The sequence below is a fragment of the Neodiprion pinetum genome, chromosome 4, assembly GCF_021155775.2.
Source record: "Neodiprion pinetum isolate iyNeoPine1 chromosome 4, iyNeoPine1.2, whole genome shotgun sequence".
NCBI lineage: Eukaryota > Metazoa > Arthropoda > Insecta > Hymenoptera > Diprionidae > Neodiprion > Neodiprion pinetum.
This window is the reverse complement of record NC_060235.2, coordinates 10,622,066-10,649,984: the sequence shown is the minus strand read 5'-3', so window position 1 is coordinate 10,649,984 and position 27,919 is coordinate 10,622,066. Positions and strand designations below refer to the sequence as shown.

Genomic DNA, 27,919 nt, shown 5'->3' with positions numbered 1-27,919 from the left:
CGGTCCATACCAAACTTGTCAACCAGAAGATATAATAATATAAATTAAGGATTTATCTGACATTCTTAAGCTATGCGTATTGGCTTTTCCAAAGGATCGCAACCTATTAGAAATTATGAGGGAGTCACACTTTATTCGGGTCACGTGTGGATTTGTCAGAAAGTTTTGGTGTAAATGTAATATATTTGTACATTTGGTTCAAATATATAGTTGTCAATTTTTTGAATATTTTTCAAGCTCACTTGATCTGTGCATTAGATAATCAAGTAACCTCTACTTAAAGTATCGAATCGATAAATCTGGGTATTATCTCAAATCTTGTACGGTTTTTGTATTTGGTCTCTACATGGACCAATTCGCGACTCATCCATATTATATTGTTACAAAGGGAGAAATTACCAGTTTCGCTCCATTTTTTAATGAACTAGTATTCATCATAGATAAAAGACATATAAGAGCACTCATATGATATGAAATGAATAAGGTTTCTGAGTCAACCAACATTATTGTAACAGTCTTGTTTCCAACTTTAAACTGAAAACACATATCGCTATTAAACGCATTTTTCCCATCTATTCATTTTGCCTGCCTTGGTTACTTCTTCAACTCTCAACGAACCCGATTTATTTCCGTAACACCCAAAATGTTACAATATAATCAGAATACGTATGTAGAGATTGAATGCAAACACCGTATAAGATTTTGGGCAGTACCCGGATTCATCTATTAATCATTTCAACCTGAAGTGACATTGGGTTCACTTCGTATTTATATGAAACCAAGATCTCAGAATTGTATAATCATTATATATTTCGTGTCTTATGATTTGTTCCATATTTTTTCCAACCGTGATTTAAATAACGTGTCTATGTTTCAACAACTAATGGCGACGTATTGGCATGACCTTGGTAAACGAAATTTATGAGCGATACGTCCGTTTTAGAGTGAATTTCCAGTGAAAAAGCGACCTCCAAACCACGCGCACACCGTCAGCACCAACACACGATCAACTTCTACGTGAGCTGAAAAGCGTCCCCGACTCCTAATCATGCGATGTTTCAAATGATGTTCAAAATGCGTTTCGATCACTGGGCGGTTAGTTTTGTGACCTGGATAAGATGTAGGAGATACGGGTCTGTTCTACATATAGAAAAAAAGAGTGCATATGAAATCTATAAACGAGTTTACTTAAATCAGGACGGATATCATTTTTATTCGGATGCAACCAGAAAGAATTACTCTTCATGTCAACTAGATTACAATTAAAATCTTTTTCATGTCTTCATTTGTCATACAAGACACAAAACCCTTACAGAGCTTTGGATCAAACCAGATGAAATTGATTGCGTTATACTCACTGCAAATAACGTATTATTTCCTAACAAATCCAGATAAGAATCAGACGTTGCAATCGTGACCAAACAATAAGATCTGAAAAAAATGCACATTGCGACATGGTATTTCTTATACTGTCACAAACGCGAAAATAACTCGGTCCCTCACTTCACCGAATACAAGTGACAAAAGCAACGAAGCCACGTCTAGTGCCGGTACTGCAAAAAAACGACTATGTATATTTCAATTTTTTTTTTGTCATCATTAGTCATAGTATATCAAAATCATCATTAGTTTCTAACTAAATTATACTTGGCAGTAGTATCTGATTTGATGACAGTTTTGTACGTGGCTGATTTGTAAGTAATGTGTGCATGTATGATCACCCCAGAATTACGTCAAGTTTATTTCTAAAAACAAAACGCGCGTATTTTAGTGGCCTAATACGTACGCGCTGTATTTACTTCGGATGGAAAATTCTGCCAGATACCTTGTGATTTTACCTTGGATACTTAGGTAGTCACAATAAGTGATGAGAATATTCCTTATGATCGACAAAGTGTAAACACTAATGCAAATTGCCGAATAGTGATTTCTATCATTTAATCTGAACACGTAACAAATTGATGACATATTTTAGCGACTAATGCAGACCGGGCTAGTACCACACGTCACAATGCATTCTATTTTATATTTTCGTATGTATAAAAAAAAGGTGAGAATGAATTTATACTGCTATTATGAACAGCAATATCGGCTCTTGAAAGTACCTTCTTAGATTAGAGCCCTGCGATTGTTCGTACTCAAGTGATTGAATCTCGAAGTCGGAGAGGATGCGACATCAATCATATAAATAATTCGATTTACCTAATTTTTTTCCTGAAATTTGCCAAAATCTTTATGCCGGGTCGTTTCTTCTTCTTCAAAGACAGGTTCCTTCTCTTCTTAGCCATCGTGGGAATAAATACTGACTCGAAATGATAAAAGAAACTGTAGAAAAACACAAACAAAAATAAAAGCGCGGAACACTATCCACGTGCCGAGCGACGAGGATTCGAAGGAGGGGAATTGTAGTGGGGGGGGAGGTTTGAGTCTACTCTCCTCGCCTGTAATTCGCATGGTCGCCGGCCAACACGGTCGTGGCGCTAGCAGCCACCCGCCTTTTGCGCGAAAAATTTGCTGTTTTATGCTTCGTGATTTTCCTTCTCATTTCCTCATTTTTGAAGATAATTAGGTTCTTAGGGAGTCATTTTGAAGATAAAGAATAGATCTGTGTCGCCTCTTTCGCCGAATTTCGAAAAAAAATTCACTGTCCGCTGTGTCTCACTTCAAAGATAACGTACTTTCAGTACGTTTTTCGCAAATCTGAAAGCGATTATCTTCAAAAATTAGGAAATGAGAAGGAAAATCGTGAGTTTCTGTTCGCGCGCGTTCTTCGAGGCATAGGCAACGCCCTCAACAGTTGAGCTTGCAAACCGTCGAGGTGCGTGATTGAAATCAGTGCACTTATACAGTTTTTTACCTTGAGTGTACAACAATTTTCGATTTTACTTGAGTGAATGTAAGTATTAATTATAGTAAGAAATAATTTAACGGGTGTGCGTTTTTTTTCAGATTATTTTAAAGAACACAAATGGAGTACGTAAACATTTTACAACATGTGCGGGTGCCTATAGAGTATTCGATTTGATATTCAAAATACCTTACAATTTTCTGGTACAATCAGTAAGGTTGGCAATGAGCGTGCACATGGCGAACGGTGACCGTGATGACGATAACAACCCTCGAAATGACGTTATCGTTTACCAGGCGGGTGTGGCGGCCCGCCTGGTACGTGATGAAGAAGGGGATTTTCTGTTTTAAAAAATGTAAAAAAAATTTTTATTTAATTTCCCAACTTTTAGAACAAATTTAATTTCCTTTTTTTTTTTTTAAACGAAAACCTTGAAAATTTTCTGATACATACATGTCTTACGTTTCTAAAATATCATTTCACAACTTTTAGAACAAATTTGATAAATACTTTTGTGTGCGTGAGTGATACATCATATCTTAAATTTCCAAAATTATTGTATGTTTCAGAGAGCTGTAAACAACAGCATGCAACGTAGTAGTAGTAGTAGTAGTAGTAGTAGTAGTAGTATATCTAGTTAATGTACAGCAAAAAATAAATAAAAGCTTTGGGAAAATGTTTATACAATTTTCTTAAACGTTATGAAACGTAGAATACTTAGAAACTTCTTCGAAAGTTTTTTTTTTTTAAGTTTTTGAAATTGGTTCTTGATGACGTTCAGTAGTCGCACGGTCCATGCTGGTAAGAAGGAGACGCTGCACACGTTGACCAGATACGGTGTACAAATTAAGCGAGAGTCGACGCATCTTTGAATTCAAAGAGCAACCGCTCCTCCTCCATCGTCTGCACCAATTTCTGGTATTGGGTCTTGTCCTCGTTCAGCAGTCGCACAATCCGTGCCGGTAAGAATACGCTGAATTCGTCGTTCAAATCTGTGACGACACGCTGTCCAAACCTCGTTTGGACTCGTCGAATGTTAGTGACTTTGTAGATTTTGAAAATTTCTAGCTCCGTCAATTTCTTCGTCGGTAGAAATTCTTTCATGCTTGCAACTTTGTTCAGTTTTGTGAAATCCATTTTTTTTTTTTTTTTTTTAATGTTTAGCAGTTACGTGTGTCTTGATAAATTTAGATTTGCGAACTTTTTTGTCACTTTGTTGAGTTCTGACTTCTGGTTTACAACGGTTTTCAAGTCATGAATATTTTTTAAGAACAGATCGATTCGCTGTTTTAGTTCTGCTTTATTTGAATTTCTCTTCATGAGAGCTGAAGATGCAAGACTGTCTTTCTGACCTGAAATTCAGCCTTTTATAGCCTTATTCCTCCCACCAGGTACACAGAATCCTTGAAAAACTTCTAGAAGCTACCGAAATGATGTGTCTTCGATTGTACGTTAAAACCTTCCAGAATTCAACGTCGCACCGCAATCCGTTGTCCGCAGGCCGCTCACCGTCCAGTCGAAACTCGTCGGACGATTCCAAGTATTGTTTTCGTCGGACGGTTCCGAGAATTGTTTGTCTAAGATTAGTTTAAGGCCAGAGCGGGTCTTTCAGAATTCAACGTCGCACCGAAATCCTTTGACCGCATGCCGCTCACCGTCGAGTCGAAACACATCGGACGAATTGTTTGTCAGTCTAGATTCGTTCAAGGCCGTGAAAATCTTCTCGAACCTTCTGGACGCTCTCAAAACCTGACACATGCCAGGATTCTCGGTCGTACGTTCGAGGATCCACGGGGTCCGCTCGAACGCCTGAGGATTCACGGAGTGCGCTCGGTAATGCAGTTATCGATCCCGCTCGATGAGCATGATTTTCTTTACCGACAAAAAGCACAATTTATCCCACAAGGGGTAATACTACGGCAATTTCAGGCATTTTTTACCGACGATCATGGTCATTTGGAGGATTTTTTACCGACAATCATGGTCATTTGGAGGATTTTCTACCAACGATCATGGTCATTTGGGAGATTTTCTTACCGACGAGCGGTCGGCAGAGCACATTTTATCTTACGAGAGTGGGGGTAACCTTCAAGGGTTTGCATCTTGGATGCACGGATAGGCGGATTGGTCGGCGGATAGGCGGCTTGGTCGGTAAAGAAGGTACTTCTATCCAGAACCCGCCTTGTTATACTACTAAGGAGGCATTTCAATTGCTTGCACATCTCTTCAATGAACTTATCGGTTGAAACTGTATTCATCAATAATTTAGTACGATGTATGCTTCCCCATTGCTTGACAAATCTTTTGTCAATTTCAGATTGTTTCAAAGCTTTTGGAAGAATTTCTTCTATCTTTGTGATCCTCAGGCAATCAGTACACTCACCAAAGTAATATTGAGAATTAGGATTTTCACAAACTACCAGCACTATGCAATCATAACAATTAGATAGTTGGGTAGCACAATTTTTTGTTATTGAACCATTTTGAAAGATCAATTGTATATTTTAGTGAAACGTGCACACGCAAGTTGTGTGAGTGACGCCTCAACCGGTTAATACACAATGCTTAGGTCAAAGTTGAGCAAACTTCGAAAAACTAATTTCAATAAAGGGTTTTCTTCTTTGAATGCCTCGAATATTTCCTTCAAATTACCAAGGACAAGTCGTTTTTGTTCATGAATTCGTACATTAGAAACCGGAGTACGAACCGAAGTGAAATCTTTTTCCCTGGTAGTAATCTACTGATCTCGTCCGAAGTATAAAACGATTTCACAAGATCGATAGTGTTGATGGGTATTTTGTGACCTAAAACACATGATTTAACACATTATTGAACTAATCCCATGAATAAACAGCAAATTCTTAAACACACTTTGCCAAGATGCAGCATGAGTGCTCGTGAGTCCTTTATCGTAAACTAATATCTGATCTTGCCGTGCCATGTGGAAACGTTCAAAGAATTTCTCTATTTTTCGCACGGGCCAATGTAATGGAGCAAGAGTGAGAATCATTATTTATTTTCATTGTCAACTTGTGAATTGCAAAATACTTTCTTCAATTTTGATAAAACTTCATAGTCGTGATGCTCACTTAGAATGTCCTAGAGAGAAATCGAAGTAATGTAATATATTGGCTTGAAAAATATTAGTAACATATTTTTTAATGTAAATGAACATTATCCCGTTTATCGGAATGTCAGCAGGATCCGATGTTATATTTATAGGCCGAATTATTTCCAGTTTCTTCTTGAAAGACTGACACACCGCGCTAAATATAGATTGGATATAGGAATCGGTCTGTTTACCCGTCGATTTTAGAGGTGGCAAATGTAGAAAGTTTAATACTGAATTTATTTACTGTGTAGTAACGTTGACATCGGACAGTTCACTTTCTGTGCGAACGGAGTTGTCGACCAAGTTCAACGACGAGACACTTTCTATGAATGTATGAACAGATTGTCGAGCCGATTCACCTACCGATTCTTGACTTGACACAGCTGATTCTTGACTACATTTCTCAGCAAATTTTACAATTAGATCCGGACTCGAAGGTCCGGGTTTATTAATTTCAGTACGATCAATTTTGGGGTTTTCAGCAGGCGGAACTTCATCATTTTCAGAATCATTGTGATGTACTTTCTTATCTTTAGATTGTCTAGTCACTTTCAACCAACAAGATGAACATATCGGTTGATTGAGAGTCAAAGATGGGGGGAGTAATTGTAGTGCCGGTGTTACAATACGCAATTCTCTCCTTTGGAGTTTTCTGTGTCCTTTCACTTGTACAGCGCTGATCACAAAATTTTGAAGTAAATTTCATTGTTGCTGATCAACCATTACATATACCACAAAGTAAAAGATGTATCATTGTATTGTAAGTTATGAGATTTTTTGCTCGCGGTACGTTCGTCGACAGTGCACTAGAAAGAAGGGGTACGGACTCTCGCCTGAATACATGAACATTCGTAACTAGCGGTGCTGGCTTTGCGATTTTCAAGATTTTATAATGACGTTCAGTGCGCTAACTAACGAAGACTTACATAGGTACTTACTATTTTTCGAGTTGAACTTGGTGAATATATTTTCTTCGACCCGTGTCATAGGGAACTTTTTTGTTTATTTTCATGTGAAAAACGCATTCCAAAAATAATTTTCAAAATTTTCATTATATTCGAAATCCAAATTTTGCTGTAATGAAATCTCCATCTTCGAATAGTGTCTCGGCAAAGTATCAAATCAGTTAAATGTGTGTGTCGCTACACTCAAAATCGTCCTCACGCATGGACGCACACTCGCGTGCAATGTTTCCTTGCCGTCTCTGCGTCAAATCTCGCCACTTGCCCGTGTCGCGACTCAAAACAAATCAGCTGTATCTCATGTATTATCTACTGTCTCAAAAACATGTATGAGTATCATCAATGTGTATTCTCGCCTGTAAATCGTCAGTTATCGTTCTCTTCTCTTGCGATACGGATCGCATCGTATCTGTATCTTCCTCAAATAAAGTAATCTCTAATTAGTAATCAATTATCATAATCATCCCGCTTCCTCGCTATAGTCAATCAACACTAATTCGCGGATCCCACGTCGATGATCCACATCTTTTTTGCCTTCTCTCTAAACAAATAGGCTAGGAAATTTTGTCATATTTTCCTAGGGTTTCCTGAATTTTTTCAGATTTTAGAAAATGGTCGCTGTTGAATTGGTAATATCCCAAAGATGCATGATTGAAAATTTTTTAAAAAATCAGGGCTTTGTTTTTGGACCAGTACTTTCACAGAAAAAAGATTGAACTAAATCGGAAATACCAATTTCCATTCTTGATCGATACTTCATGGAATGCCCCATATACAGTCCGAACTATCAATAAGAACGCCCTCAATAAATACGCTTTTCCATTTTCTCGCTCGCGCACTTCCCCCATTCCGACTCAACCTCAAAGTTCTAATTATTCATGTGCGAACCTCTGGATAAGAACGTCCGGTGCGTATGGTGAGGGTACTCGAATTCGCGAAAAAACTCTTCCTCTCGGGAGCTTTGACGTTAGTATGGACGGGTCGGACTGTATTCTTCGTATCGTTCAACTACCACATTCACCAGATAACTACCAAAAATGCTTCGTGGAGACAATTTAAAGCTTACCGAAACAAGTATCTGGATGTTTGACGAATTGCTTCACTCCGCTGACAATTCCAGATGCAGTGGCTAAAATAGATTTGACAATGACATCCTCTATTCTTTGCATCAATAGTTCTGTGTCTTGTCCCATGGATCGAAGATGTCGTAACAATGCTGAGAGTGTCCATTTGTGACCAACATCTTCGGCATCTGGATCTTCACTCCTGAGAATCAGAATTATTTTTAAATGTGATCGAAAGCAATGTAATAGGAACTAATAATTTCATGAGCGCTGAGTTTATTTGTTTACAATGTGAAAACTTTTAAGGTTTTATTCGAAGTTATGCTGCGTCAAATAAATAATAATTTTAAATTTTAAATGAAACAGGCCCTTATTAGAGAAATTTCAAGAAGAGTTATGGAATGGATATTATTCCAACGGGGATAAGAAATTCGAAGGTGCGCATAACAAGGTTAGTGAAAATAACGATAAATTTTAGATACAGGGAGAATATCTCTGAAAGCAGAAAAATGTCTCAAATGAAAAATCAGGCAAAATAAGTAGGAAGTCAACTCTAGTACATTTTGCTGACAATGTACTTGTAGTGTTACAAGTGAAATAATAATTGTATTGAAATTAGCTTTATATCAGGATTTTCTTAGTTCTCAGGACTATAAGACACGCGTAGTTGTAACCTGTCATGATTTAAGTACATAGGTAGAATAACAAATAGCACTCATACTTTATGTAATCTACGTGGAATTTGTTGATGCTATAGTTGCAAAGATGCATACATGGATTCCACACATATTGATGTCCGCCATCATACTTGACGGTGGCAAACCTGACTAGTCCTTCTTCATAAAGGTATATCAAAAGTGGATCGTAACTCGTCACAGCGACATACAGCCGCAAATCACATTTATGCCCATCGACTAAAAGCGGGTTGTTTATGTACTGAGCAACGATAACTGATTCGTCGATGATAATTTTTTCTGGCTGAAATAATAAATAAAGAGCAATTAGTCATTGTAAACTGAAAGACTAAATGGAATAAGATCGTAACCTCAGTATGCTAGTCATTTGTGAAACAAATGTGATCTGAACATGATGTTGTTTAGTACAAAACCATGAAACCAAACTGAGAATAAAACATTTTCCTGCGGATCCAAACTTCTAATTCCAATCAGAATTTTGGTAATAAAGAAACAAAAGGACCTACCCAACAGGTTCGTTTCCACGGAAATATTTCACAGATCACAGTTCTGCTAAGTATAACTTGACGTCGATAGGATTCTACAAAATTCATTTCTGCAGAATATTCATGAATGTCAAGACCGATTCTACAGTGACCTGTTCTACAAAATGAAAATTGGAAACAAAGATTCCAATTCTACCAAGTAAAACGGACGTCAGGATAGATTCTACAGAGATCAGTCGTGGGAATGATTTTATGCTGAGCTTTCCACGTGAGATCGACAAGGTTTTTGAAGAAAAATTTTTTATTTGCTTAATTTCTGACAATTTTTGTACAAATTACTATCTAAATTTGTACTTCGGTTCACAACCAATTTCCTGCTCAAAATTTTCAAGTCGATATAACGTGAGAACAAAAAGATATTGACTAAATTCAAAACACGTTTGTTTTGCATCTCGAACCATGTATTCATTGAAGAAATTCACAGAGATTATATCTCCTTGAATTTTGAACAAACAAATTTGTTTTTTGACCTAATGGTCATGTTTCGTTTTCTTGCGAAAAATACCTTGAAACGTGTTATTTTTGTTAGGAATTTGAGGCCAAATACCATTATGGGCTAATCATTGATTATATTTATGTTATCTAATTAAATTTTTATTTGTTTCCATTTCAAGTTTAATTTATTCTATTTTGTATTCTGATTTCATTAAATTTAAATTTGAACAAGTAATATGCACGTAATGAGTGTTTGGCTCATAATGATACTTCATTTAAAATTAATGAATATACCACACAGGAAATGTTTCACATGTGAATAAAACGTGACTGTTATGTGTGCCCTGATAGTTATACGTCTTTCCCCATCTTTTTGATGACTCATTGCCTAATACTTATTACTTATACTCAAATGTAATCTAAGTTGCCCATCTGTCGGTCTATAATTGTTCGTGCTGTTAACCTTATAATAATCCTCCCGGTATATTGTATTCCAAGATCCATTTTATTCAGAAAAACAACTTGAAACTGATTACAATTTCAGTAAGCTCTTTACACATTGAAACGAACATCTTCCTCAGACCATTTCTTACTTGATCCTCCATTCCCTGAGTTAAGAGTAGTAACGAGATCGAATCCAAATGTATTCAAACATATCTTGGGTAGGTTAGCAGATAGCTTTGATAACTGCCTGTCAATACTAGACTGCTATCTCGCCACATGACCATCGTGCCAAAAGTAAATTTTTCTGTTCGAAATTCAAACAAGTAAGTGATTTTAAGGAAATATATTACTTTGCATCAGCTCTAGTGATACAAAAAAAGTATTGGTCTCGGTCGAAAATCACTTTTTCTAATTTCTACAAAAATATCGGTCTGTCCGACAAACTCCCGCGATGATCTCAAAAACGGCTCGCTGCGAAAATTTGCAACTTACAGGATTTTATAATCCAACGATAGGCATGAAAACTTGTCATGTTCCGTTTAATTTAAACTGCCATTTCTACCAGAAATGAATCGATTTTCAATGTTGTACCGACAAACATACTTTTTCCTCCTTATTACTTTGTCTAACAATAAGTAAACGATTATGCTCTATTCAGTTTATACATTAATTGAGGAGAAATTGAAAAAATTTTTTGTTTCTCAGTCGTTTTTTTTTAAATATTTCTTTCAAAACTTTTTCATTTGGCTGCCAAGTCCTAACAGTTTCTGATTTTTCGAGCAGAGCGACAGACAGACAGACCGACCGACCGAAATGCAACCAAAATTTTTCTAAGAACTGTCTTTCGGATTCTAGAGGTTCGAAAACGTAAAGATTCGTTAAAATTATAAAAAGTGATTTTCAATCGAAACCAATGCTTTTCTGATATCACCAGAGGTAATGAAAAGTCAAAAATTCACCATATCAAAAAGCAATGTATCGTATCAATTTATTGAATACTTAACTAACAATAAGTGAATCACAGTCCTAAATGTAATATGAAGATTACCTGGTTACATTACAATGCATATAATGTCTGAAAGTCGTTATATTTGCTTAGAATTAGTGATTTATTTGAAAACGACGGCCACTACTAACTTTTCACCATCCGAGTATTTCTTAGTTGATGATTTGTTTTTAATTACTAACGAGATGCAATAAAATAGCAGTGTACTACAAACTAATTTATCTTTCTCGGAACGAAGCTGCATCGCAGCTGCTTTCTTTGGTAGTCGTCTTTAGTGAAAAATTACAGAAGTGGTACAGCAAGGCGGGTTCTGATGACAAACACCTGTTTTACCGACCAAGCCACTTATCGCATCCCAGACGCAAACCCTTGAAGAATACCCCCAATCTCGTAAGATAAGATGTGCTCTGCCGCACCGACCCGAGGTTAAAAACGTTCAACCTTACCGACAGTTGTATCGGTCGACGGTAAAAATCGCACAGCTTTACTAACAATTCTTATCGGTCGAAGGTCAAAATCGTGCTGTTTTACCGACAATCTTACCGACCGAAGGTCAGAGTCTCTATGTAGTGCTCGCTTGCCAACGGTAGAGGGCGCAGCGGCGAGCGTGAACTTTTTTACCGACCTGGATGTCGGTTACCCGTCCCGCATTCTTTTCCCACGAAAGGACTGCTGATGTGTAACATTAACCACTTCGAATTCCTTTCTCACGGTAGGGCTGCTGATGTGTAACATCAACCGGACCCACATTCCTTTCACACGTTATCAACCACGCGTCATTCCAAAATTAATGGTTATACGAATTGTTTTTCACTTATTCTGATGCCGGTTTGACATCATCCACGTGACATTCTTTTTGGCTTGTAACTGTACTGTGAACTCTACGATGAATTTTGAACGGGTTCAGTCAAGACCAGAGTGCAAGGTCGACCGATAGCTGCAGTACATTCAGAGCCATGGATCTGCGGTGTTGGGTGACTATCGCTCTAAAAATGCTGAAACGTGCGCGCGCATACGCAAACATACGTACAGCTGCCCTATAAAAAGGACGCTCATCACTGCAAACGATCATAAGGTCTCAACTTGTCAAGTATACGTGAGGAAAAAGCTCAAGATGGAATCCAAGTCTTTGAGATTGATCGAGATTATGGAATCATCGTACAAAATCTTGGACAAATCATCATCAACAGCAGAGATTCAGAAATGAATAAAATTTGAAAGTCAAAATATTCGGCTTCTGAACGAAATTCTGCGAAAGGCTTCATCCATTGGAGAAAAGACGAGAATTATCACAACGATCGGACTCTTGAAAGCGCTCGCGGAAAAATTCAAACGTCTTCAGAAATCGAATAAAGGTAAACGGAGAGTAAGAAGAAGCGATCGAGGTCTTTGGGAAGATTTGGAATCAGCTTTCAAGGGAAGAATTCGAACTGGATCCATCGGCAATTTGAAGCATGAGGATGTGGAGAGATTTCCAGAAGACGCAAAGGTACTAGCGGTGACGAGACTAAAAAACGCTTTAAAGAAAGACAGGAGCTTGTAAGCCAACGTTATCCTGGCTTGTAAATTTGAAGTTAGAAAAGATGATCACACGGTGGAAGAGATCAAATTTTTGAATACGAGAAATGAAATCATCCTCCAGACAACAAATATCAACGAATGGTTTGTCGAAAACGCGACAGAGCGTTTGTTGAAGAAGGTGGAAGATTTCCAGGAAAAGGATTCAGGCTGGTCCCTGACTGAAATAAAAAATTTGACTGTGAATATCAAGAAGTACGTGCCACTACGAGGCGGTGTCTTCACATACACACTACTACCCAAAGATATTCAAGATGAGGAGGCTATCGTCAACATCCGTAACAGCGACTTATATTGCTTTCTATGGTCGGTCACCGCAGCTCTGTTACCAGCTGACAACAACAATCCCAGTTACTTCATATCCGCATTTCAGCTCACTGATACTATACGAAGGTTTGCATTTTCCAATGTCTTTAGACCAGATTCCAAAATTTGAGAAACTTAACAAACTTTCAATTAACGTTTATGGTATAGATAGTACGGAAAAACAAAAGCGCAGTGAAATTGTACCCATTTATTTAAGCCGAAACAAGTCTGACAAACCTACAATTCATCTTTTAGTCTGAGAATCTGAAAGTGTTGACGGCGATGATAGTAATGATGATGATGATGATGACGATGGTATGAAAAATTATGAAAAGAATTCAATACTCCATTTAGCACGAATTCGGAATTTATCGCGGTTGACAAGTTCTCAAATTTCTAAACATCAGCGTCGTACTTGGTTATGTGATAGGTGTCTATTACACTTTCAATCTGAAAAGTGTTTGTTCAAGCATGATGTATATTGCATGAATTTGAACAAAACCAAAGTTACTCTACCTACAGAGGAGAAAATAATTCTAAAATTTGAAAATTTCAAACATGAAGAAACCGTTCCGTTCTGCATTTACGCAGATCTAGAATGTTTACTGCAGCCCACACATGAAAGTATTGGGGAAAATGAAACAGTTTATCAGAAGCATCTTCCGGATAGTATAGCTTACTATCTGTATTGTGCGGTTAACGATTCAATTTCAAAATTCAAAATTAATCGTGGAGAGACTTGCATTTAATGGTTTGTGAATGAGTTATCGAAATTGGCACATTCGTTAGAAATTTATTTCAGAACTGTTGTATCGATGGAACCGCTCAATTTCAATCAAATCAACGAAATTCATTCAACAACAGTGTGTCATATTTGTGAAAAACCGTTTACACTCACAGACGTGAAACATCGTGATCACTGCCATTTCACGGGAAAGTACCGTGGTGCTGCTCATCGAGGTTGCAATCTGAATTACCAAAATTCGCACATTATCCCAGTGTTATTTGGCAATCTGTCGGGTTAGGATTCGCATTTTCTGATGAAAGCACTGGCTACATCGTTCAAGGGCAGAATTGAGCTTCTACCCGTAAACAAGGAATAGTACATCTCTTTTAAAAAATATGTCAAGGGGACAAATATAAAGTTTAGATTCGTAAATTCGTACCGTTTCATGCCCAGTAGTATTGAAAAATTGGCAACGTATCTCGGTGATGAACAGAAATCAATCACACGAAAATTTTATCGTAGCTCAGATAAATTTCGGTTATTGACCAGAAAAAGAGTGTTCCCGTACGAATATATAGACAGTTGGGCAAAGCTCGAAGACAGACGGCTACCATCCAAACAACAATTTTACTCAAAATTAAATGATCGGGATATATCAGACGAAGACTATGCACATGCATGTGAAGTTTGGCAAACTTTTAACGTTCAAACTTTAGGAGAGTATTCGGACTTGTATTTACAGACGGACGTGTTTTTACTAGCCGACGTTTCTCAAAACTTTCGACAGAGCTGTTGGACAACGTACAACCTGGACCCGTTACGTTATTACACCGCGCCCGGTCTGTCGTTTGATGCGATGTTAAAGTGTACCGACATCAAGCTCGAGCTTCTCACCGACATAGATATGGTTATGTTTATCGAAAAGGTATTCGTGGTGGTGTGTCACAGTGCTGGAACAGATACGCAAAGGCTAACAACAGGTACATGGGAGAGGAATTCGATCCTGAGGTCGAAGAATCTTATCTCATGTACTTTGACGTTAATAATTTGTACGGTGCTGCTATGAGTTTTGCTCTGCCATACAGTTGCTTCAAATGGTTATCAGACTTCGGACAATGCGACGTTCTTACCATCTCGGACGATGCGGAGTTTGGTTATATACTGGAGGTGGATTTGGAATATCCTGGGGAACTGCATGAAATTCATGAGGATTTACCACTGTGTCCGGAGCACTATATACCTCCGGTCTCGAATAGTAAGCAACCGAAATTGACGCCCACGCTACTTTCCGAAAAAAACTACGTTGTTTACTATGGCGTTTTGAAACAATGCTTACAATTGGGCTTAAAATTACTCAAAATTCACAGAGTTCTCAAATTCAGACTAACCCCGTGGCTCAAAAAATACATAGATTTGAATACCGATTTGCGCAAAAAATCTCAGAACGAATTCGAGAAAAATTTTTACAAACTGATGAACAACGCAGTTTTTGGCAAAACAATAGAAATTTTAGGAAGTATAGAGATGTCAGGCTGATCACAAAATGGGATGGAAGATACGGTGCTAGAGCTACCATAACCAAACTTCATTTTCACGGCTGCACCATTTTCGACAAAGATATAATTATCGTTGAAATGAGTAAGACGAAAGTCCAGTTGAATAAACCATTGTATGCAGGTTTCTCCATCATGGATCTGGCTGAAACATATATCTACGATTTGCATTATGATTATATTGAACGGGAATTCGGCAACCGAGCAAAATTAATGTATACGGATACCGACAGTTTGATTTACAATTTTAACGTCCCCGACGTATACGAACATATGAAGGGGGACTTGCACAAATTCGGTACGTGTAATTATCCGCTTGACAACGTTTATGGAATGCCTCTAGCGAACAAAAAAGTTCTCGTCTTGATGAAAGATGAGAATAACGGAAGAATAATGTTGGAATTTGTAGGATTAGGAGCTAAATTGTACGCATTCCGAGTCTTGGGAGATGAGAAAGACAATAAACGTGCCAAAGGTGTCAAAGGATCAGCGTTAAGAAAAATAACTTTCAACGATTATTTGGCATGTGTTTTGAACCGTGAAAATTCGTCTGCAAATCAGCATTTGATATTAGGTCAAAAGCACGAGGTACACACCGTAGAACAGCAGAAAGTGGCACTGAGCTGAAATAATGACAAGCGGATCGTGTTTCAAAACACAACCGACACGCTTTTGTGGGGCTACAAGCCCGCACTCTAGCTGTGAGATTTACAACTGTACCATGATGTATAAAATATAATTATGTGAGATGATGAATGAGAACAATCCGAAATATGAAAAATTGTACAACGATACATATGTCAGTCGGTTGTATGAAAAATAAAGATGGATACTAGTGATGTGTCGGATATAAAATAAAGAGGCACATACGTTTTTACAAAAAATTCATTTATTCAATGTTACATGTCCGATTCGTTTATCCAACTGTTGTGTGTATCATCAAAACCTGACCATCTAACGTACATTTTTCTTCCACGCTTCTTGAGCACCTTCTCCACCAGATAGATATCCGGATGTTCAACCTTGAGGAGCTCTTGTTCGTAGAAACCACTAGCGATAGGTTAATCTCGGTAGTCTTTGAGCTTGTACGTCACAGGATGAGTATTTTTCACTAGACTTTTGGTGAATATTTCAGTGGTCCAATTGGAAGTGTAACCTTCCTCAAAGACGTTTTTAAATTTGCTGATTCAAACTCTGTCGTCGGATTTGAATTTTGCCGATATGGTAGGTATCGCTCGAAGCCCTCCGTACGCCTGACGTAATAACAGCCTCTCGTTTGCTACGGTGACATCCGACGGTTTCATTCTTATGGTTCGGTTCTTGGCGTTGTTGTAAGCCGAAACTAAATCAGATGAGACATCGAGCCACTTGTAGCTTCCTTGCATGCTGAACCGTTTCCACATTTTACCTTTTAGCGTGCGATCGAAACGTTCACAGATCGAAGCCTTCAAATTACTGTACGTGGAGTGAAGTTTGATTCCGTAACGTGTTATAAGCGATTCAAATTTCGAGATGTAATATTCCGTTCCTCTGTCGAGATGTAAATTTTTCGGCACCCGTCCTTGAAGAAAAACAGATTCCATTGCCTTCGTAACATCATTTCCAGACTTGCTCTTTATCGGTACAGCCCACCCATACTTTGGAAAAATATCAATGACTGTGAGCATGTACTTGTAGCCTTTGTTTCGTCCAGCGTATGACGCCATATCGACAAGATCTGCCTGCCAGGTCTCGTCGATACCGCGCACGTCTACGCGTCGACGCGGGTAATTCCGGCGTGCAGGCTCATGCAGTTCCGTCACCAGTGCTTGCTTTTCCTCGATCATATTCCAACGCTCTTAGTCAGGTGTCCAATTGAGAAATGTTATCAGCGTTTCGAATCGACAGGTCTCTGCCTGTTTTATAGTCTGTGTAAAAGGTATCCAAAGCTTTTTCCGTGGTGAGCTCTAAGGCTTTGATCATTTGATCTAGGTTGTCGATTTGTTTTCGCAGCACGTTGAATTTTCGACTCGAGATTTTTAAAGTTACAGCCTTGTTCAGCTCTGCGGGATTTGCGACATCGCACAGTCTCTTGTTTCGTATATCGACGTGCCCGTCCGCTGTTATTTGAAATCAGACACCCGGAGGACTGCGAGTGCTCGCGGCCGTGTTTTCATCCAGATGCCGTCCAAAGACGACGACGCTCATCTCGATAATGAATGCTAAAACGATGGGAGCTGCTTAATAAATGGTTCCTGCTTTGCGTAGCTCTTCGATAATGGAGATTCTTTTGTGATCGTGATTCTGATTTCCCGCTGCCTGAGATGCCGGGAGTCAACGAAGACGCTCCACTAACTCGTTTGGATCATCCCAGAAAACGTATTCTATTTCAACACCTTGTCGAGTAATCATAGCTTACGGAAGTGGACCTTTACCTTTGCGGGGAGGTGATGGGGAATAATCCATCAATTCGGCGATGACATTTTCGAATTTGTAACTGTTATCGTTTCGAACAGCCCCATCGGATGAGTAATACTTTTTATGCGCGTTCGTTGCGAGGATTATGTTTTTCCCGATCTCCAGCGCTCACAGAAGAATCGTCAGGCTTCTTTTTGAACAAAAGTTCCAGCACACCCGTCGTTTTAGGGTAAAGCGTATCGCCAATACGGATGTCGTCACTCTCAAAAGATATCAACGAATCACCAATCATTGGTCTGTTTGAGAAGTTGTGAACACCCTACACGTTGTCCAATTCACTTTTCGTCTTCGCATCTCTCATTAGTGCAAAATACTCATCCTTGATTTTCTCGACCGGTGTTTCTACCATTGTTTTATCTCCTGTTTAAGCAAAGGAATCGTCCATTTCCAAGACAGTTTCATTTTTCGTTTCATTTTTCATACGCTTTATTTCTTCTTCAATTTCTTCCACCTCTTGTTTTAAAGGTTTCGTATCTTTTGTAACATTCACCAGTTGTTGCAAGGGAGTACTACTGGTTTGAAAACGTCACTTAATTTCTGAGACGTAGATTCCTTGCCCGACTTGAGCAATCTGTGTTTTCGACGGATCGCAGCGCTTGCTTGAGCAATCTGATGTAGGACATCTTTTTGCTTGGAAATTTCAGAGATTTCCATGTTGACGCAACTGAGTCTGCAACGCTCCTGCGTCTCTCGTTTGAAAACGTTAGATATTATTCCTTTTCCAGGCTAACAAAAGAATCGAAACCCCTCCTGTATCGTCCTTCGTTGAGCTCACTGTCTTTGTCGATCACCAGAAACACGTACTTCTCACCGTTCTAGCATGCAGAGCACACACTTGTAAACTCTGTGTAAGACATGTGTTTGCACGGTCGTTGTATACGTGTCTCAGGTTCATATCGTCTTGTTTGAATAACACGAGTAAGTTTACGTTGTCACGCACGAGATGCTTGGGGATACGCACGTACGTCTGACAGAGATAGAAACAGTCAACGTCGTGATGTGTACCCATGCAAAACTAGGCCCTAATATTGTCCTGCTTTTCGCACGCTACATCGTCAAATAGGATTATTGAGTTGGACCATGCTTCTTTCGGTGTAATCACTTGCTCAGGCTCAGTCAACGCGAAATACTCCGTATCCTCAACATTGTCCAACAATTGCTTCGATAATTGGTGTTCCGGTTGGTTGAGAGATTTTGAGTGGATGTGGATATTTTCAAATCTGATTTCGTTGGGATGGGTTATAAGGTTGAGCAGCGCATAAGTTTTACCACAATGTGACGGTCCACAGAATATTGCACGTACACTATTCGGGAATAATTCACCGTGCCGTTTGTGCCTTTTGACATTTTGCTCCGAAAGTTTGCCAAAATTTATCACGGGAAGGTGAGTAGGTTGTTTCTCAAACCGCATCTCGGACATGACTGATCGGATTTGCTATAAATATCCCGTTTTGAAGCACTTTTCTTCAGTCAACGCACGAACATGATCGCGTACAGAGGTAAACGAAGCAGCAGGCGGCAACATCGCAGCAAGAGTCTGGAGAATAAAATCATCAACAGCCTTACAGTCGAATTGCATGTACCTGGTTATCAGTACTGTGGGCCTGGTACAAAATTAACAAAGAGACTCGCGCGGGGTGATCCGGGAATCAATCTTCTCGACGCAGCTTGCAAGGACCACGACATTGCTCACTCGCCGAATCGTGAAAATCTTAAAGTTGAAAACGAGGCTGATAGGGTCTTGAAATGGGTTCTCGCAAAGAACGCTTTGGGTGAAAAGGCAGCCGCGTGGGCAATAGCTAATACAATAAAAGTGAAATCAAGACTCGGAATGGGAATTCGAAAGTCAAAAAATGTGACCTTGAGAAAAATTATAAATGCTGCAAAACGTTCTATGGTTGAAAGCAACGATGCAAAAGTAGCTATCGAATCTGCGCTGAAGGAAGCTGAGAACGCCATTAAAAAAGCGGGTGGTAAATGTGAAGTGCGAACACCTCGGGTCCTACCGCTACCTTCAAAAGTCAGTGGTTTTCTACCGTTTTCGATTCCTATTTTCGCTGGACTTAGTGCTACAGGCGCGTAAGCCGGTGGTGCGGCAGGTGTAGCAAAAGCTGTGAACGATGCAAGTGCTGCTCAACGAGAACTGGAAGAGAGCAAACGACACAACAAAACTATGGAAGCTATCGCGTTGGGCAAAGAGCTTCATATGAAACCGTACAAAACAGGTCTTGGTCTCCATCTTTCAAAAAACTAGATGCGATGCTTCCACGTCGAATGTTGACTGATTGGGACTTGTTGAAATATGCAAAAATCCTTAAGGTTCTACATTTCCGCGGTGTTTTGATGCGAAACGAAACGCCCAAAAACGGTCCACGAAAAATAATCAACCTTGACGACAAAGACGGTCCGGGGGGTCCTACACTGGGTTGCATACAACTGGGTTGGTAGTGTTGAATACAATCATGAACGGTACCAAGATTATGATACATTTGAATGCGGACACTTGCGTCTGAAATTTGTAAGTGGTGAGCTATATAAAAATGGTGCGTGATTCATCAAAGTCAGTCTACCACTCTCAGTCATGGATGATTCGTCGACGTCAACGATTTCGGGAACCTCTTCGATTCTCGAGGCACAATATTTCACACCGATCGAACTTGCTCGTGATGAAAGTTATGCTCTTGGCTTCGTGGAATTGTTGAACTTTGATTAGATTCACAACGTTGATGTTGGTCACATTAAAATTTACAAAGCTGATGAAGTGATCACCATACCTACCGGCAGCTACGAAATCGAGGACATGGAGATGTATCTTTAGAACGTGCTAAGAAATACAGATATCAGGCTCGCCATCAAACCCAACAATAATACATTACGCAGCGAAATCACATGCAACCACACGATTGACTTTGAGCCGAATGATTCCATCGCTCAACTTTTGGGATTCACACCACGTGTATTGAGGGTTGATAAAACTCGCGAATCAGACGTGCCTGTAACTATACTCAAGGTCAACGCGTCGCAAGTCGAGTGCAACATTACAACGGGCCTCTACGTCAATGGACACAAAGTACACGCTATTCACGAGTTGTTCCTGACTGTCCCACCAGGATATAAGGTCGTGGAAGTACCGTCGCACGTCATTTACCTTCCGATCACCGTCAGGACCATAGATCACGTTGAGCTCCGGTTAGTGGATCAAGACAGAGACCTTGTTAATTTTCGTGGAGAAGTTATTACTGTGAGACTACATATCAAATCGCAATAAACGATGGGAATTGTATATAACAGACTGTTAAAGAGTAGGTACATCAGTAAGTCGGCATGCCCCGATCAAGTCAGTCATCGATCGATTCTCGAACCGTTAACACCTGGAAACGTGGAGTTCCTGATAGCTCTGGGTTTGAAACTGACACCTTTTGGAAGAGGAATTTCCGACAACTAAAAATCCGATTTTGCTGTTTCATCATCTGTTACGTACCATGTAGGAAGAAATCTTAAACATTCAAACATCAGTCGTCTTTGACGAATCCGTTGCGCATTACGAGATTTACGCTCACAAACCTTACGTCTTGTCAACTTTCAACAGCGATAGAATTCGAATCACCGTTCAGCATCGCGATTTATGCATATTACCCAGCAAAAGTTCGATACATATCCATGGACGACTCCTCAAACCTGATGGTACAGCTTCTGTGAACACACAGCTCGTAAACAACGCGATCTGTCATTTTTTTGAAGGAATTCGCTACGAAATTAATGGAGTTGAGATTGATGGACGCAAGAACGTTGGCCTTACAAGTCTCATGAAGGGTTACGCTTCCCTGCACCCTGGTCAGACTTGGCTGATGAAGAACGCTGGATGGCTTGATGTAGAGGAGAAGAAAAACTTAACCGATGCCGACGGTAATTTTGACGTATTCATACAGCTCAGCATGATATTGGGTTTCGCTGAAGAGTACTGCAAGATCTTTGTCAACGCTAAACATAAGTCAATCTTGACGAGATCAAAAACTGCCGTCAACGCTTTCATGCAGACTCAAGTGGAGGAATTCAAAATCACTATTAATGCAGTGGAATGGCTAATAGCGTATTTGAAACTCGCGGATCAGAAAAAAGTTGACCCACTGAATTTCATTCAGAAAGATCCGCCTATTTTGATGAGCTTTCGCATTTGGGAATTGTACGAATATCCCTTACTTCGTACAACATTGAAACACGTTTGGACTGTGAAAACTTCCACTCAGCTTGAAAAACCTCGGTACGTCATTTTGGGTTTCCAAACAAGTCGAAAGAACAAGACCGGCAAGAACGCAAATCCTTTCGATTATTGCAATATCACGGACGTCAAGCTATTTTTAAACTCTTAATCTTATCTCTACGGTAACCTGAACCTCAGCATGAGTCCTAATCTGTACGCGCTCCTGTACGAGATGTACGCGAACTCCCAAGCTACCTACTACGACAAGAACCCCGAGCCGTTGTTGACAAAGAGTGAATTCCATCCAGACGTCCCCTTATTCGTTATCGACCGTTCAAAACAAAACGAATCTTCGAAGTACAGACCTGTTGACATCCGTCTTGAATTTGAAGCTCAAGCCAAATTTCTCGCTGAAACATCGGCGTACTGCTTGATTGTTTACGATCGTATTATCGAATACAACCCGCTCAGTGGTAAGGTGAAAAAGTTGGTATAAAAGTTGACCCGTTTCCACCATCTCGCACAGTTCAAAGATGGAGCTTATCGCTGATATACAAGGCTTTCGTAGACCTTTCAACAATACCTTGACATTGAACGGATTGGCTATAATTTCAATCTACTCTGAAGCATTTCCATCAATGTTTTTTCAAGCCACCTTACGAATGGGATTGTATGGACGTCAAATACAAAAGCAAAAATTCTAGGTTAAAACGCGATTTTCACGGTCTACCTTGAAGCTTTGGAACCATACCGTTGGAGGAAGTTGAGTGGACCATTGAAGACAGGCTGTGCAAAGCTGAAACCGTGTACGTAAAAGAAGAAGAAAAACGAGATTGGTCGCTCAAAGATGTCTCCAAAGATCAAATCATCGATATGCTGGACTCTGACTGTCCGTCGCTTCAAACCTTGCAAAAAACTTTACCTGTGTCTCTAAGATGTGACGTGAATACAATACCCAACTCAATATGTGCGGCACAAAACGTTTTGCTACTTCAAAATTGGCTACAAAATCATCATACTGTTCGGATGGCGAGGGTGTACGATTTGTGTTACTGTGCAGAAGCGTCTACAAGAACGGTCCCGCATTCCTGGCGAATATATCATCCTGGTTATGATACTGTTAAATGGAATTATTGTACTATCGTTGTGAAGTAATTGTCAACTGTACCCTAAAAATTGTACTCAATAAAACTGTTTTTTAAAGAATGAAATTTTCATGAAATAATTTCATACCTTCACCTTCACCTCAGCTCTTAAGAGAGAATTTTTTTTCAATACAAAGCTTATGTAAGATTCAACCTTGCTCTCCATCCTTGACCGAGCTGTACTCAAACCGAGTTATGTTTTGCATTCCTAGAGCGATAGTAACCCAACACCGCAGATCCTTGGCTCTGAATGTTTACTACCGCAGCTATCGGTCGACCTTGCACTCTAGTGTGGACTGAACCCGTTTAAAATTCATTGTAGAGTCAGTAGAGTTCACATTTCAGTTACAAGACGCAAACGCAGCTTGAAACCCTCCATCGTTGCTTAGTGGTATTTTGAGTAACATTTTGTTAGATTTTGAGACCTAATTCTAGTTACAATTACAGGGTACAAAACGGACGTAGGATTCAAGGTATACAGGATGGTTTAACGGTAAATGAAAAAATATTCATAATTTCAATTTTTTTTTGGTTTATTGAACGTAAGACTTCCACAAGACACTGGATATTTGAATGTGATACTCAGATTATACGTATACGAATTCAAGTTGACCGTACGGTACACCAAGATAGCGTAGATGCGACCGTATCTCCTTACTGGCTGTCGTCACCTTCTCGAACAAATATTTTTGAAGGGCCTTGGTCAGTCGGTTCGGTAGAAAAATCGTGAAAGAGTCCTCCAAGTCCAGAACAATTTTATCACCAAATTTCGTTTCAACCCGACGAACGCCGCTGACTCGGTATTCGAAGTATACTTCGAGGTCCGAAAGCTTTTTCAAGGGCAGAAGTGTCTCCAGGCGAGCGACTTCGTTCGATTTTGAAAAGTCCGTGATCGTTACTGTCGAGTTGTATGTGCTCAAAATCTCTTGCGAGTTGATTGAGGTCAGATTTGATTTTCAGCAGATGTTTTACTTCTCCAATATTCTTGATGAGCAGTGCTAGTCGTTTCTCTAATTCACGTTGTTGTTCCAGAGCACTTCTCATTTGCAAAAAGAACAGCTTCAGACTCGCGATGAAGTTTTCACTTTAGACTTATATAACGTTCCCTCACCACATAATTTGAAATTTGGTGGGAGGTAAAGAATGTCACATGGTTGATATCAAACCGGCATCTGAGTAAGTGAAAAAAAATTCTTAGAACCATTTATTTTGGAATGTTGCGTGGTCGATAACGTGTGAAAGGAATGTGAGGTGGTTGATGTTACACATCAGCGATATCCGAGTGGATAAAAAACAATTTTCAGAACCATTAATTTTGGAATGTCACCATCAGCGATATCCGAGTTGATAAAAAAAACAATTCTCAGAACCATTAATTTTGGAATGTCGCGTGGTTGATAACGTGGGAAAGGAATGTGGGGTGGTTGATGTCACACATCAGCAGTCCCAACATGGGAAAGAAATTCGAAGTGGTTAATGTTACACATTAGCAGTCCTATCGTGGGAAAAGAATGCGGGACGGTAAGAAAGTTCTCGCCCCCGCTGCACCCCCTACCGTTGGCAGACGAGCACAACATAAAGACTTTGACCTTCGGTCGGTAAGATTGTCGGTAAAACAGCACGATTTTGACCCTCGATCGATAAGAATTGTTGGTAAGGTAGTGCGATTTTTACCGTCGACCGATACAACTGTCGGTAAGGTTGCACGTTTTCAACCTCAGGTCGGTACGGCAGAGCACGTTTTATCTTACGAGAGTGGTGGTAACCTTCACGGGTTTGCGTCTGGGATGCGCTAGGTGGCTTGGTCGGTAAAGAAGATGTTGGTACTCGGAACCCGCCTTGATGTACTACTTACAGAGTACCTTTTTCAATATATTTGTTATCCAGCAGCCATTAAAAAATATTTCGTGGTGTATGTAGTGATTTCTGCAGGGATTTCAGTGTTACTTTAGCTGATAAGTCTTTTAAGGACGTCTCCTGAGCCACCATAATGCCCTTGGTGAAATCGATTAACACACCACAAAATATTTTTTTATGGGCAGAAATATATTCAAAATGGTAGTTCAGAATTTTTCCACTAGAAACGATTACGAAAGAAAAGCAGCAGCTCTGCATCTCCGTGTCGAGGAAGCTAAATTAGATTTTGGTACACTGGCATTTTATTGTATTTTGCAACTGGTAAGAAATAAATTGATTAATAGCTAAGAAGTACTCTGACGCCGAAAACTAGAAACCATTGTTTCCCAATAAATCACTAATTCCAAGCGAATATAATAACGTTAAGATATTATATATAATATAATGTGACTAGGTGCTCTTCACGTAAGATTTAAGACTAAGATTTAATTACTGTTGGTTAAATTTTCAATAAACTGATATGATATACATTGCTTTTTGATATGGTCAATTTTTTTCTTTAAATATAGATTTTCATGCCCACCAATGCTTCCTCAGGCTAACATGTACCCGAGCTAAGAGTCTCATCGTCAGCGTGCATCGACGCTTATAAATAAATAATTCTAACACAGTTTCCATAGGACTTCCGTTCTGTAAGTTTACAGTTTCGTAAAGAATTAATTAAAAATGTTCTTCTATTTTTTGGAAATTTTAAGCAGTGTTCTCGCTTTAAAAACCGATTTTAAATATCATATTTGTTTACAACAAATTAACTAGTTCGTTATTGCAGAATTAAGTGAATATATAATAATAGTGTAAGTTAATAGCTTCAAAATGGTCTTTGGATGAAACCTCTAGAATGATTTCAACTAAAAATATGTCCGTTCGAACGGGAGTGTGTTTTCGATTTTGGCTCTTTTTCCTGAATTTCGCCCTCGTGTAACTTGGAAAATAGGGACGAAAATTTATTTCTTTATAATGTTATGACGAATTTATTTGTTCTGTAGATTCCGTTAATGAAATTATAGCGAAACCGTAAACATCGAGGTCATGAATTGTCTCACTCAACCCTTAGCGGCCACACCTCAGCCAAGCCACATAGCGGCCGCATGGAGTAACTCATTACCCTACGCTGAAAAACCTAGATGTAAAAGACATATACATATATGGATGTTTTAAGACTTCTAACCGATTTTTTCATGTTTATTGAGGAGTTCTTCAACATTTCTAATGATTTTCATCACACTTGTCTACTACCCACAGATGTCGTTACTTGTATCAATTTCAAAGGTTTTAGACCTCTAATTTCACTTCTTTTGAGCCTGGGTTAACTAGTTACCCCGTGTGGCCGCTAAGGGTTAAGGTAGAAAGACTCATATGTATTGTAACGTGACGTTTTAGAGCCACCCGTCACAAGAGCACAAAACTGAAAGAAACCTCCGGAAAACGCGTCTCTAGCGGGGTACTCCAACGGAACTCAATACAAAATATACAATAACTACCAGTGACTAACGCTTTCTTTGAAAATTCTGTACTTCGCGCTCCCGCGCAAGCAAACAAGGTACTAGGACGACGATTCCGACCACCGAGGGATCAACAGCTACCGATAATTACCGTTCCCGGCTCTCGATGACTTCGTCTACCGACGCGACGGTCTAATAAGACTACACTGGCTACCTTGGTGTGTTTCTGAAACACCTGGGCGAGCATCCATCCGAACTTCTCCTACCACCTCGACTGCCGGCGTTCAGGGATGTAAAGTTCTCCCGACAGCCGAGGGACCAACTTCTCAACGAGAAATGAGTCGCCCGCTTTCCCGGATGCCGTAAGGATGGCATACAAGCGAGACCGTAGCCTGCCATCTTCCGATTTACCGGCCAGGGGCCGGACCGACCCCTAAAGTACTACGTCCAGTTTGATAAAGCCCTCGTTCCGAGGATCGACGCAGCCTTCCTATCAGTAGGAACTGTTAAATAACGGAACCATAATCCACGACTTAGAATTGCATTAAGCCGCCGTGTGACTGTATGGTCTCCTTGATATATCGTGGGTAACTGGCCACTGCCAATACGACGAAACCGGTGGAAGCGAACATACGAGTCACAGTCAGTCGTAACCTTCCACTCGGTAACTTTGACCGGGAGGCATCCTGCGTCATGCCTCTGTCAAAAGGATCCCCAATGATAGGCAATCTGGACAGTAGGAAGCAACTATTTTAAATTTGTACGAGTTGGTGTCAACGATGAAATCACGGGCAGCACATTACGCAGCATCTAGAGGCAAACTTCGAAAACGTACGACCAAGTCGTAACCGATATTCGCCATAGAAGAATGACCTAATTATGGTGGGGAACAAGCGACCGATCGAAAGAAAGGAGGATCGCCTGACGACAGTGGCGAGATCGATGAGCCGAACTCCGATCTCCGTCTATCTACGCTCGACCCGCCAGGACACATCTTCGTTTCTTCCTTGCTCGTTACGCTTCCTTCGGTTAATTTTGCTCCCTTCTTCCTGATTAAGCTACCATCGTTCTATAGTTTGTTCTCTCGCTACCGTTTATCCACCACCCTATATCGTTTTGCACTATCGTTAGCTTCTTCCTTTCCTCTAAATTATATTATCTTCCTTCCTCCTTCCCTTTTCTTTTGCTTTCAATAAGTTTTATTTTAGGTAAATTCAATGCTGTGTGCCTGATGTCTAAGGTAAGACTTCTATCTTTGTATTGTATCGTTACGAAGTTGCTCACAATTTCTATTTTCGTTCTTATCCTGTTTATCCTTCTTGGTTGCATCGTGTGATGCCAGTTTTGTGTGAATCATGGTCCACGGCTTAGAGTTGCATTGAGCCACCGTGTGACTACATGGTTTCAATAATTAATGAATTCCGTGTCTTTGTGCGACCTCGTAACTACCGAATAAGTAATTTTTTCGTATTTGTGAACTTT

General features: G+C 39.7%; 1 protein-coding gene across 7 annotated transcripts in view; it reads right to left on the bottom strand.

Moving 5' to 3' along the window:
* Positions 1–27,919, bottom strand: part of TTLL5 (Tubulin tyrosine ligase-like 5) — a 289,302-nt gene that overhangs the window by 95,264 nt on the left and 166,119 nt on the right. For all 7 annotated transcript variants that reach the window (XR_006882456.2, XR_011176837.1, XM_069135010.1 and 4 more), the window contains exons 7-8: positions 8,708–8,964; positions 7,989–8,188 (exon numbers count right to left, since the gene is read on the bottom strand). Coding sequence is in view for 5 of the 7 variants with exons in the window: in XM_069135010.1 (XP_068991111.1) it covers positions 7,989–8,188; positions 8,708–8,964 (457 nt within the window). In the remaining 2 variants the exon portion in view is untranslated. The remainder of the gene's footprint in view (positions 1–7,988; positions 8,189–8,707; positions 8,965–27,919) is intronic.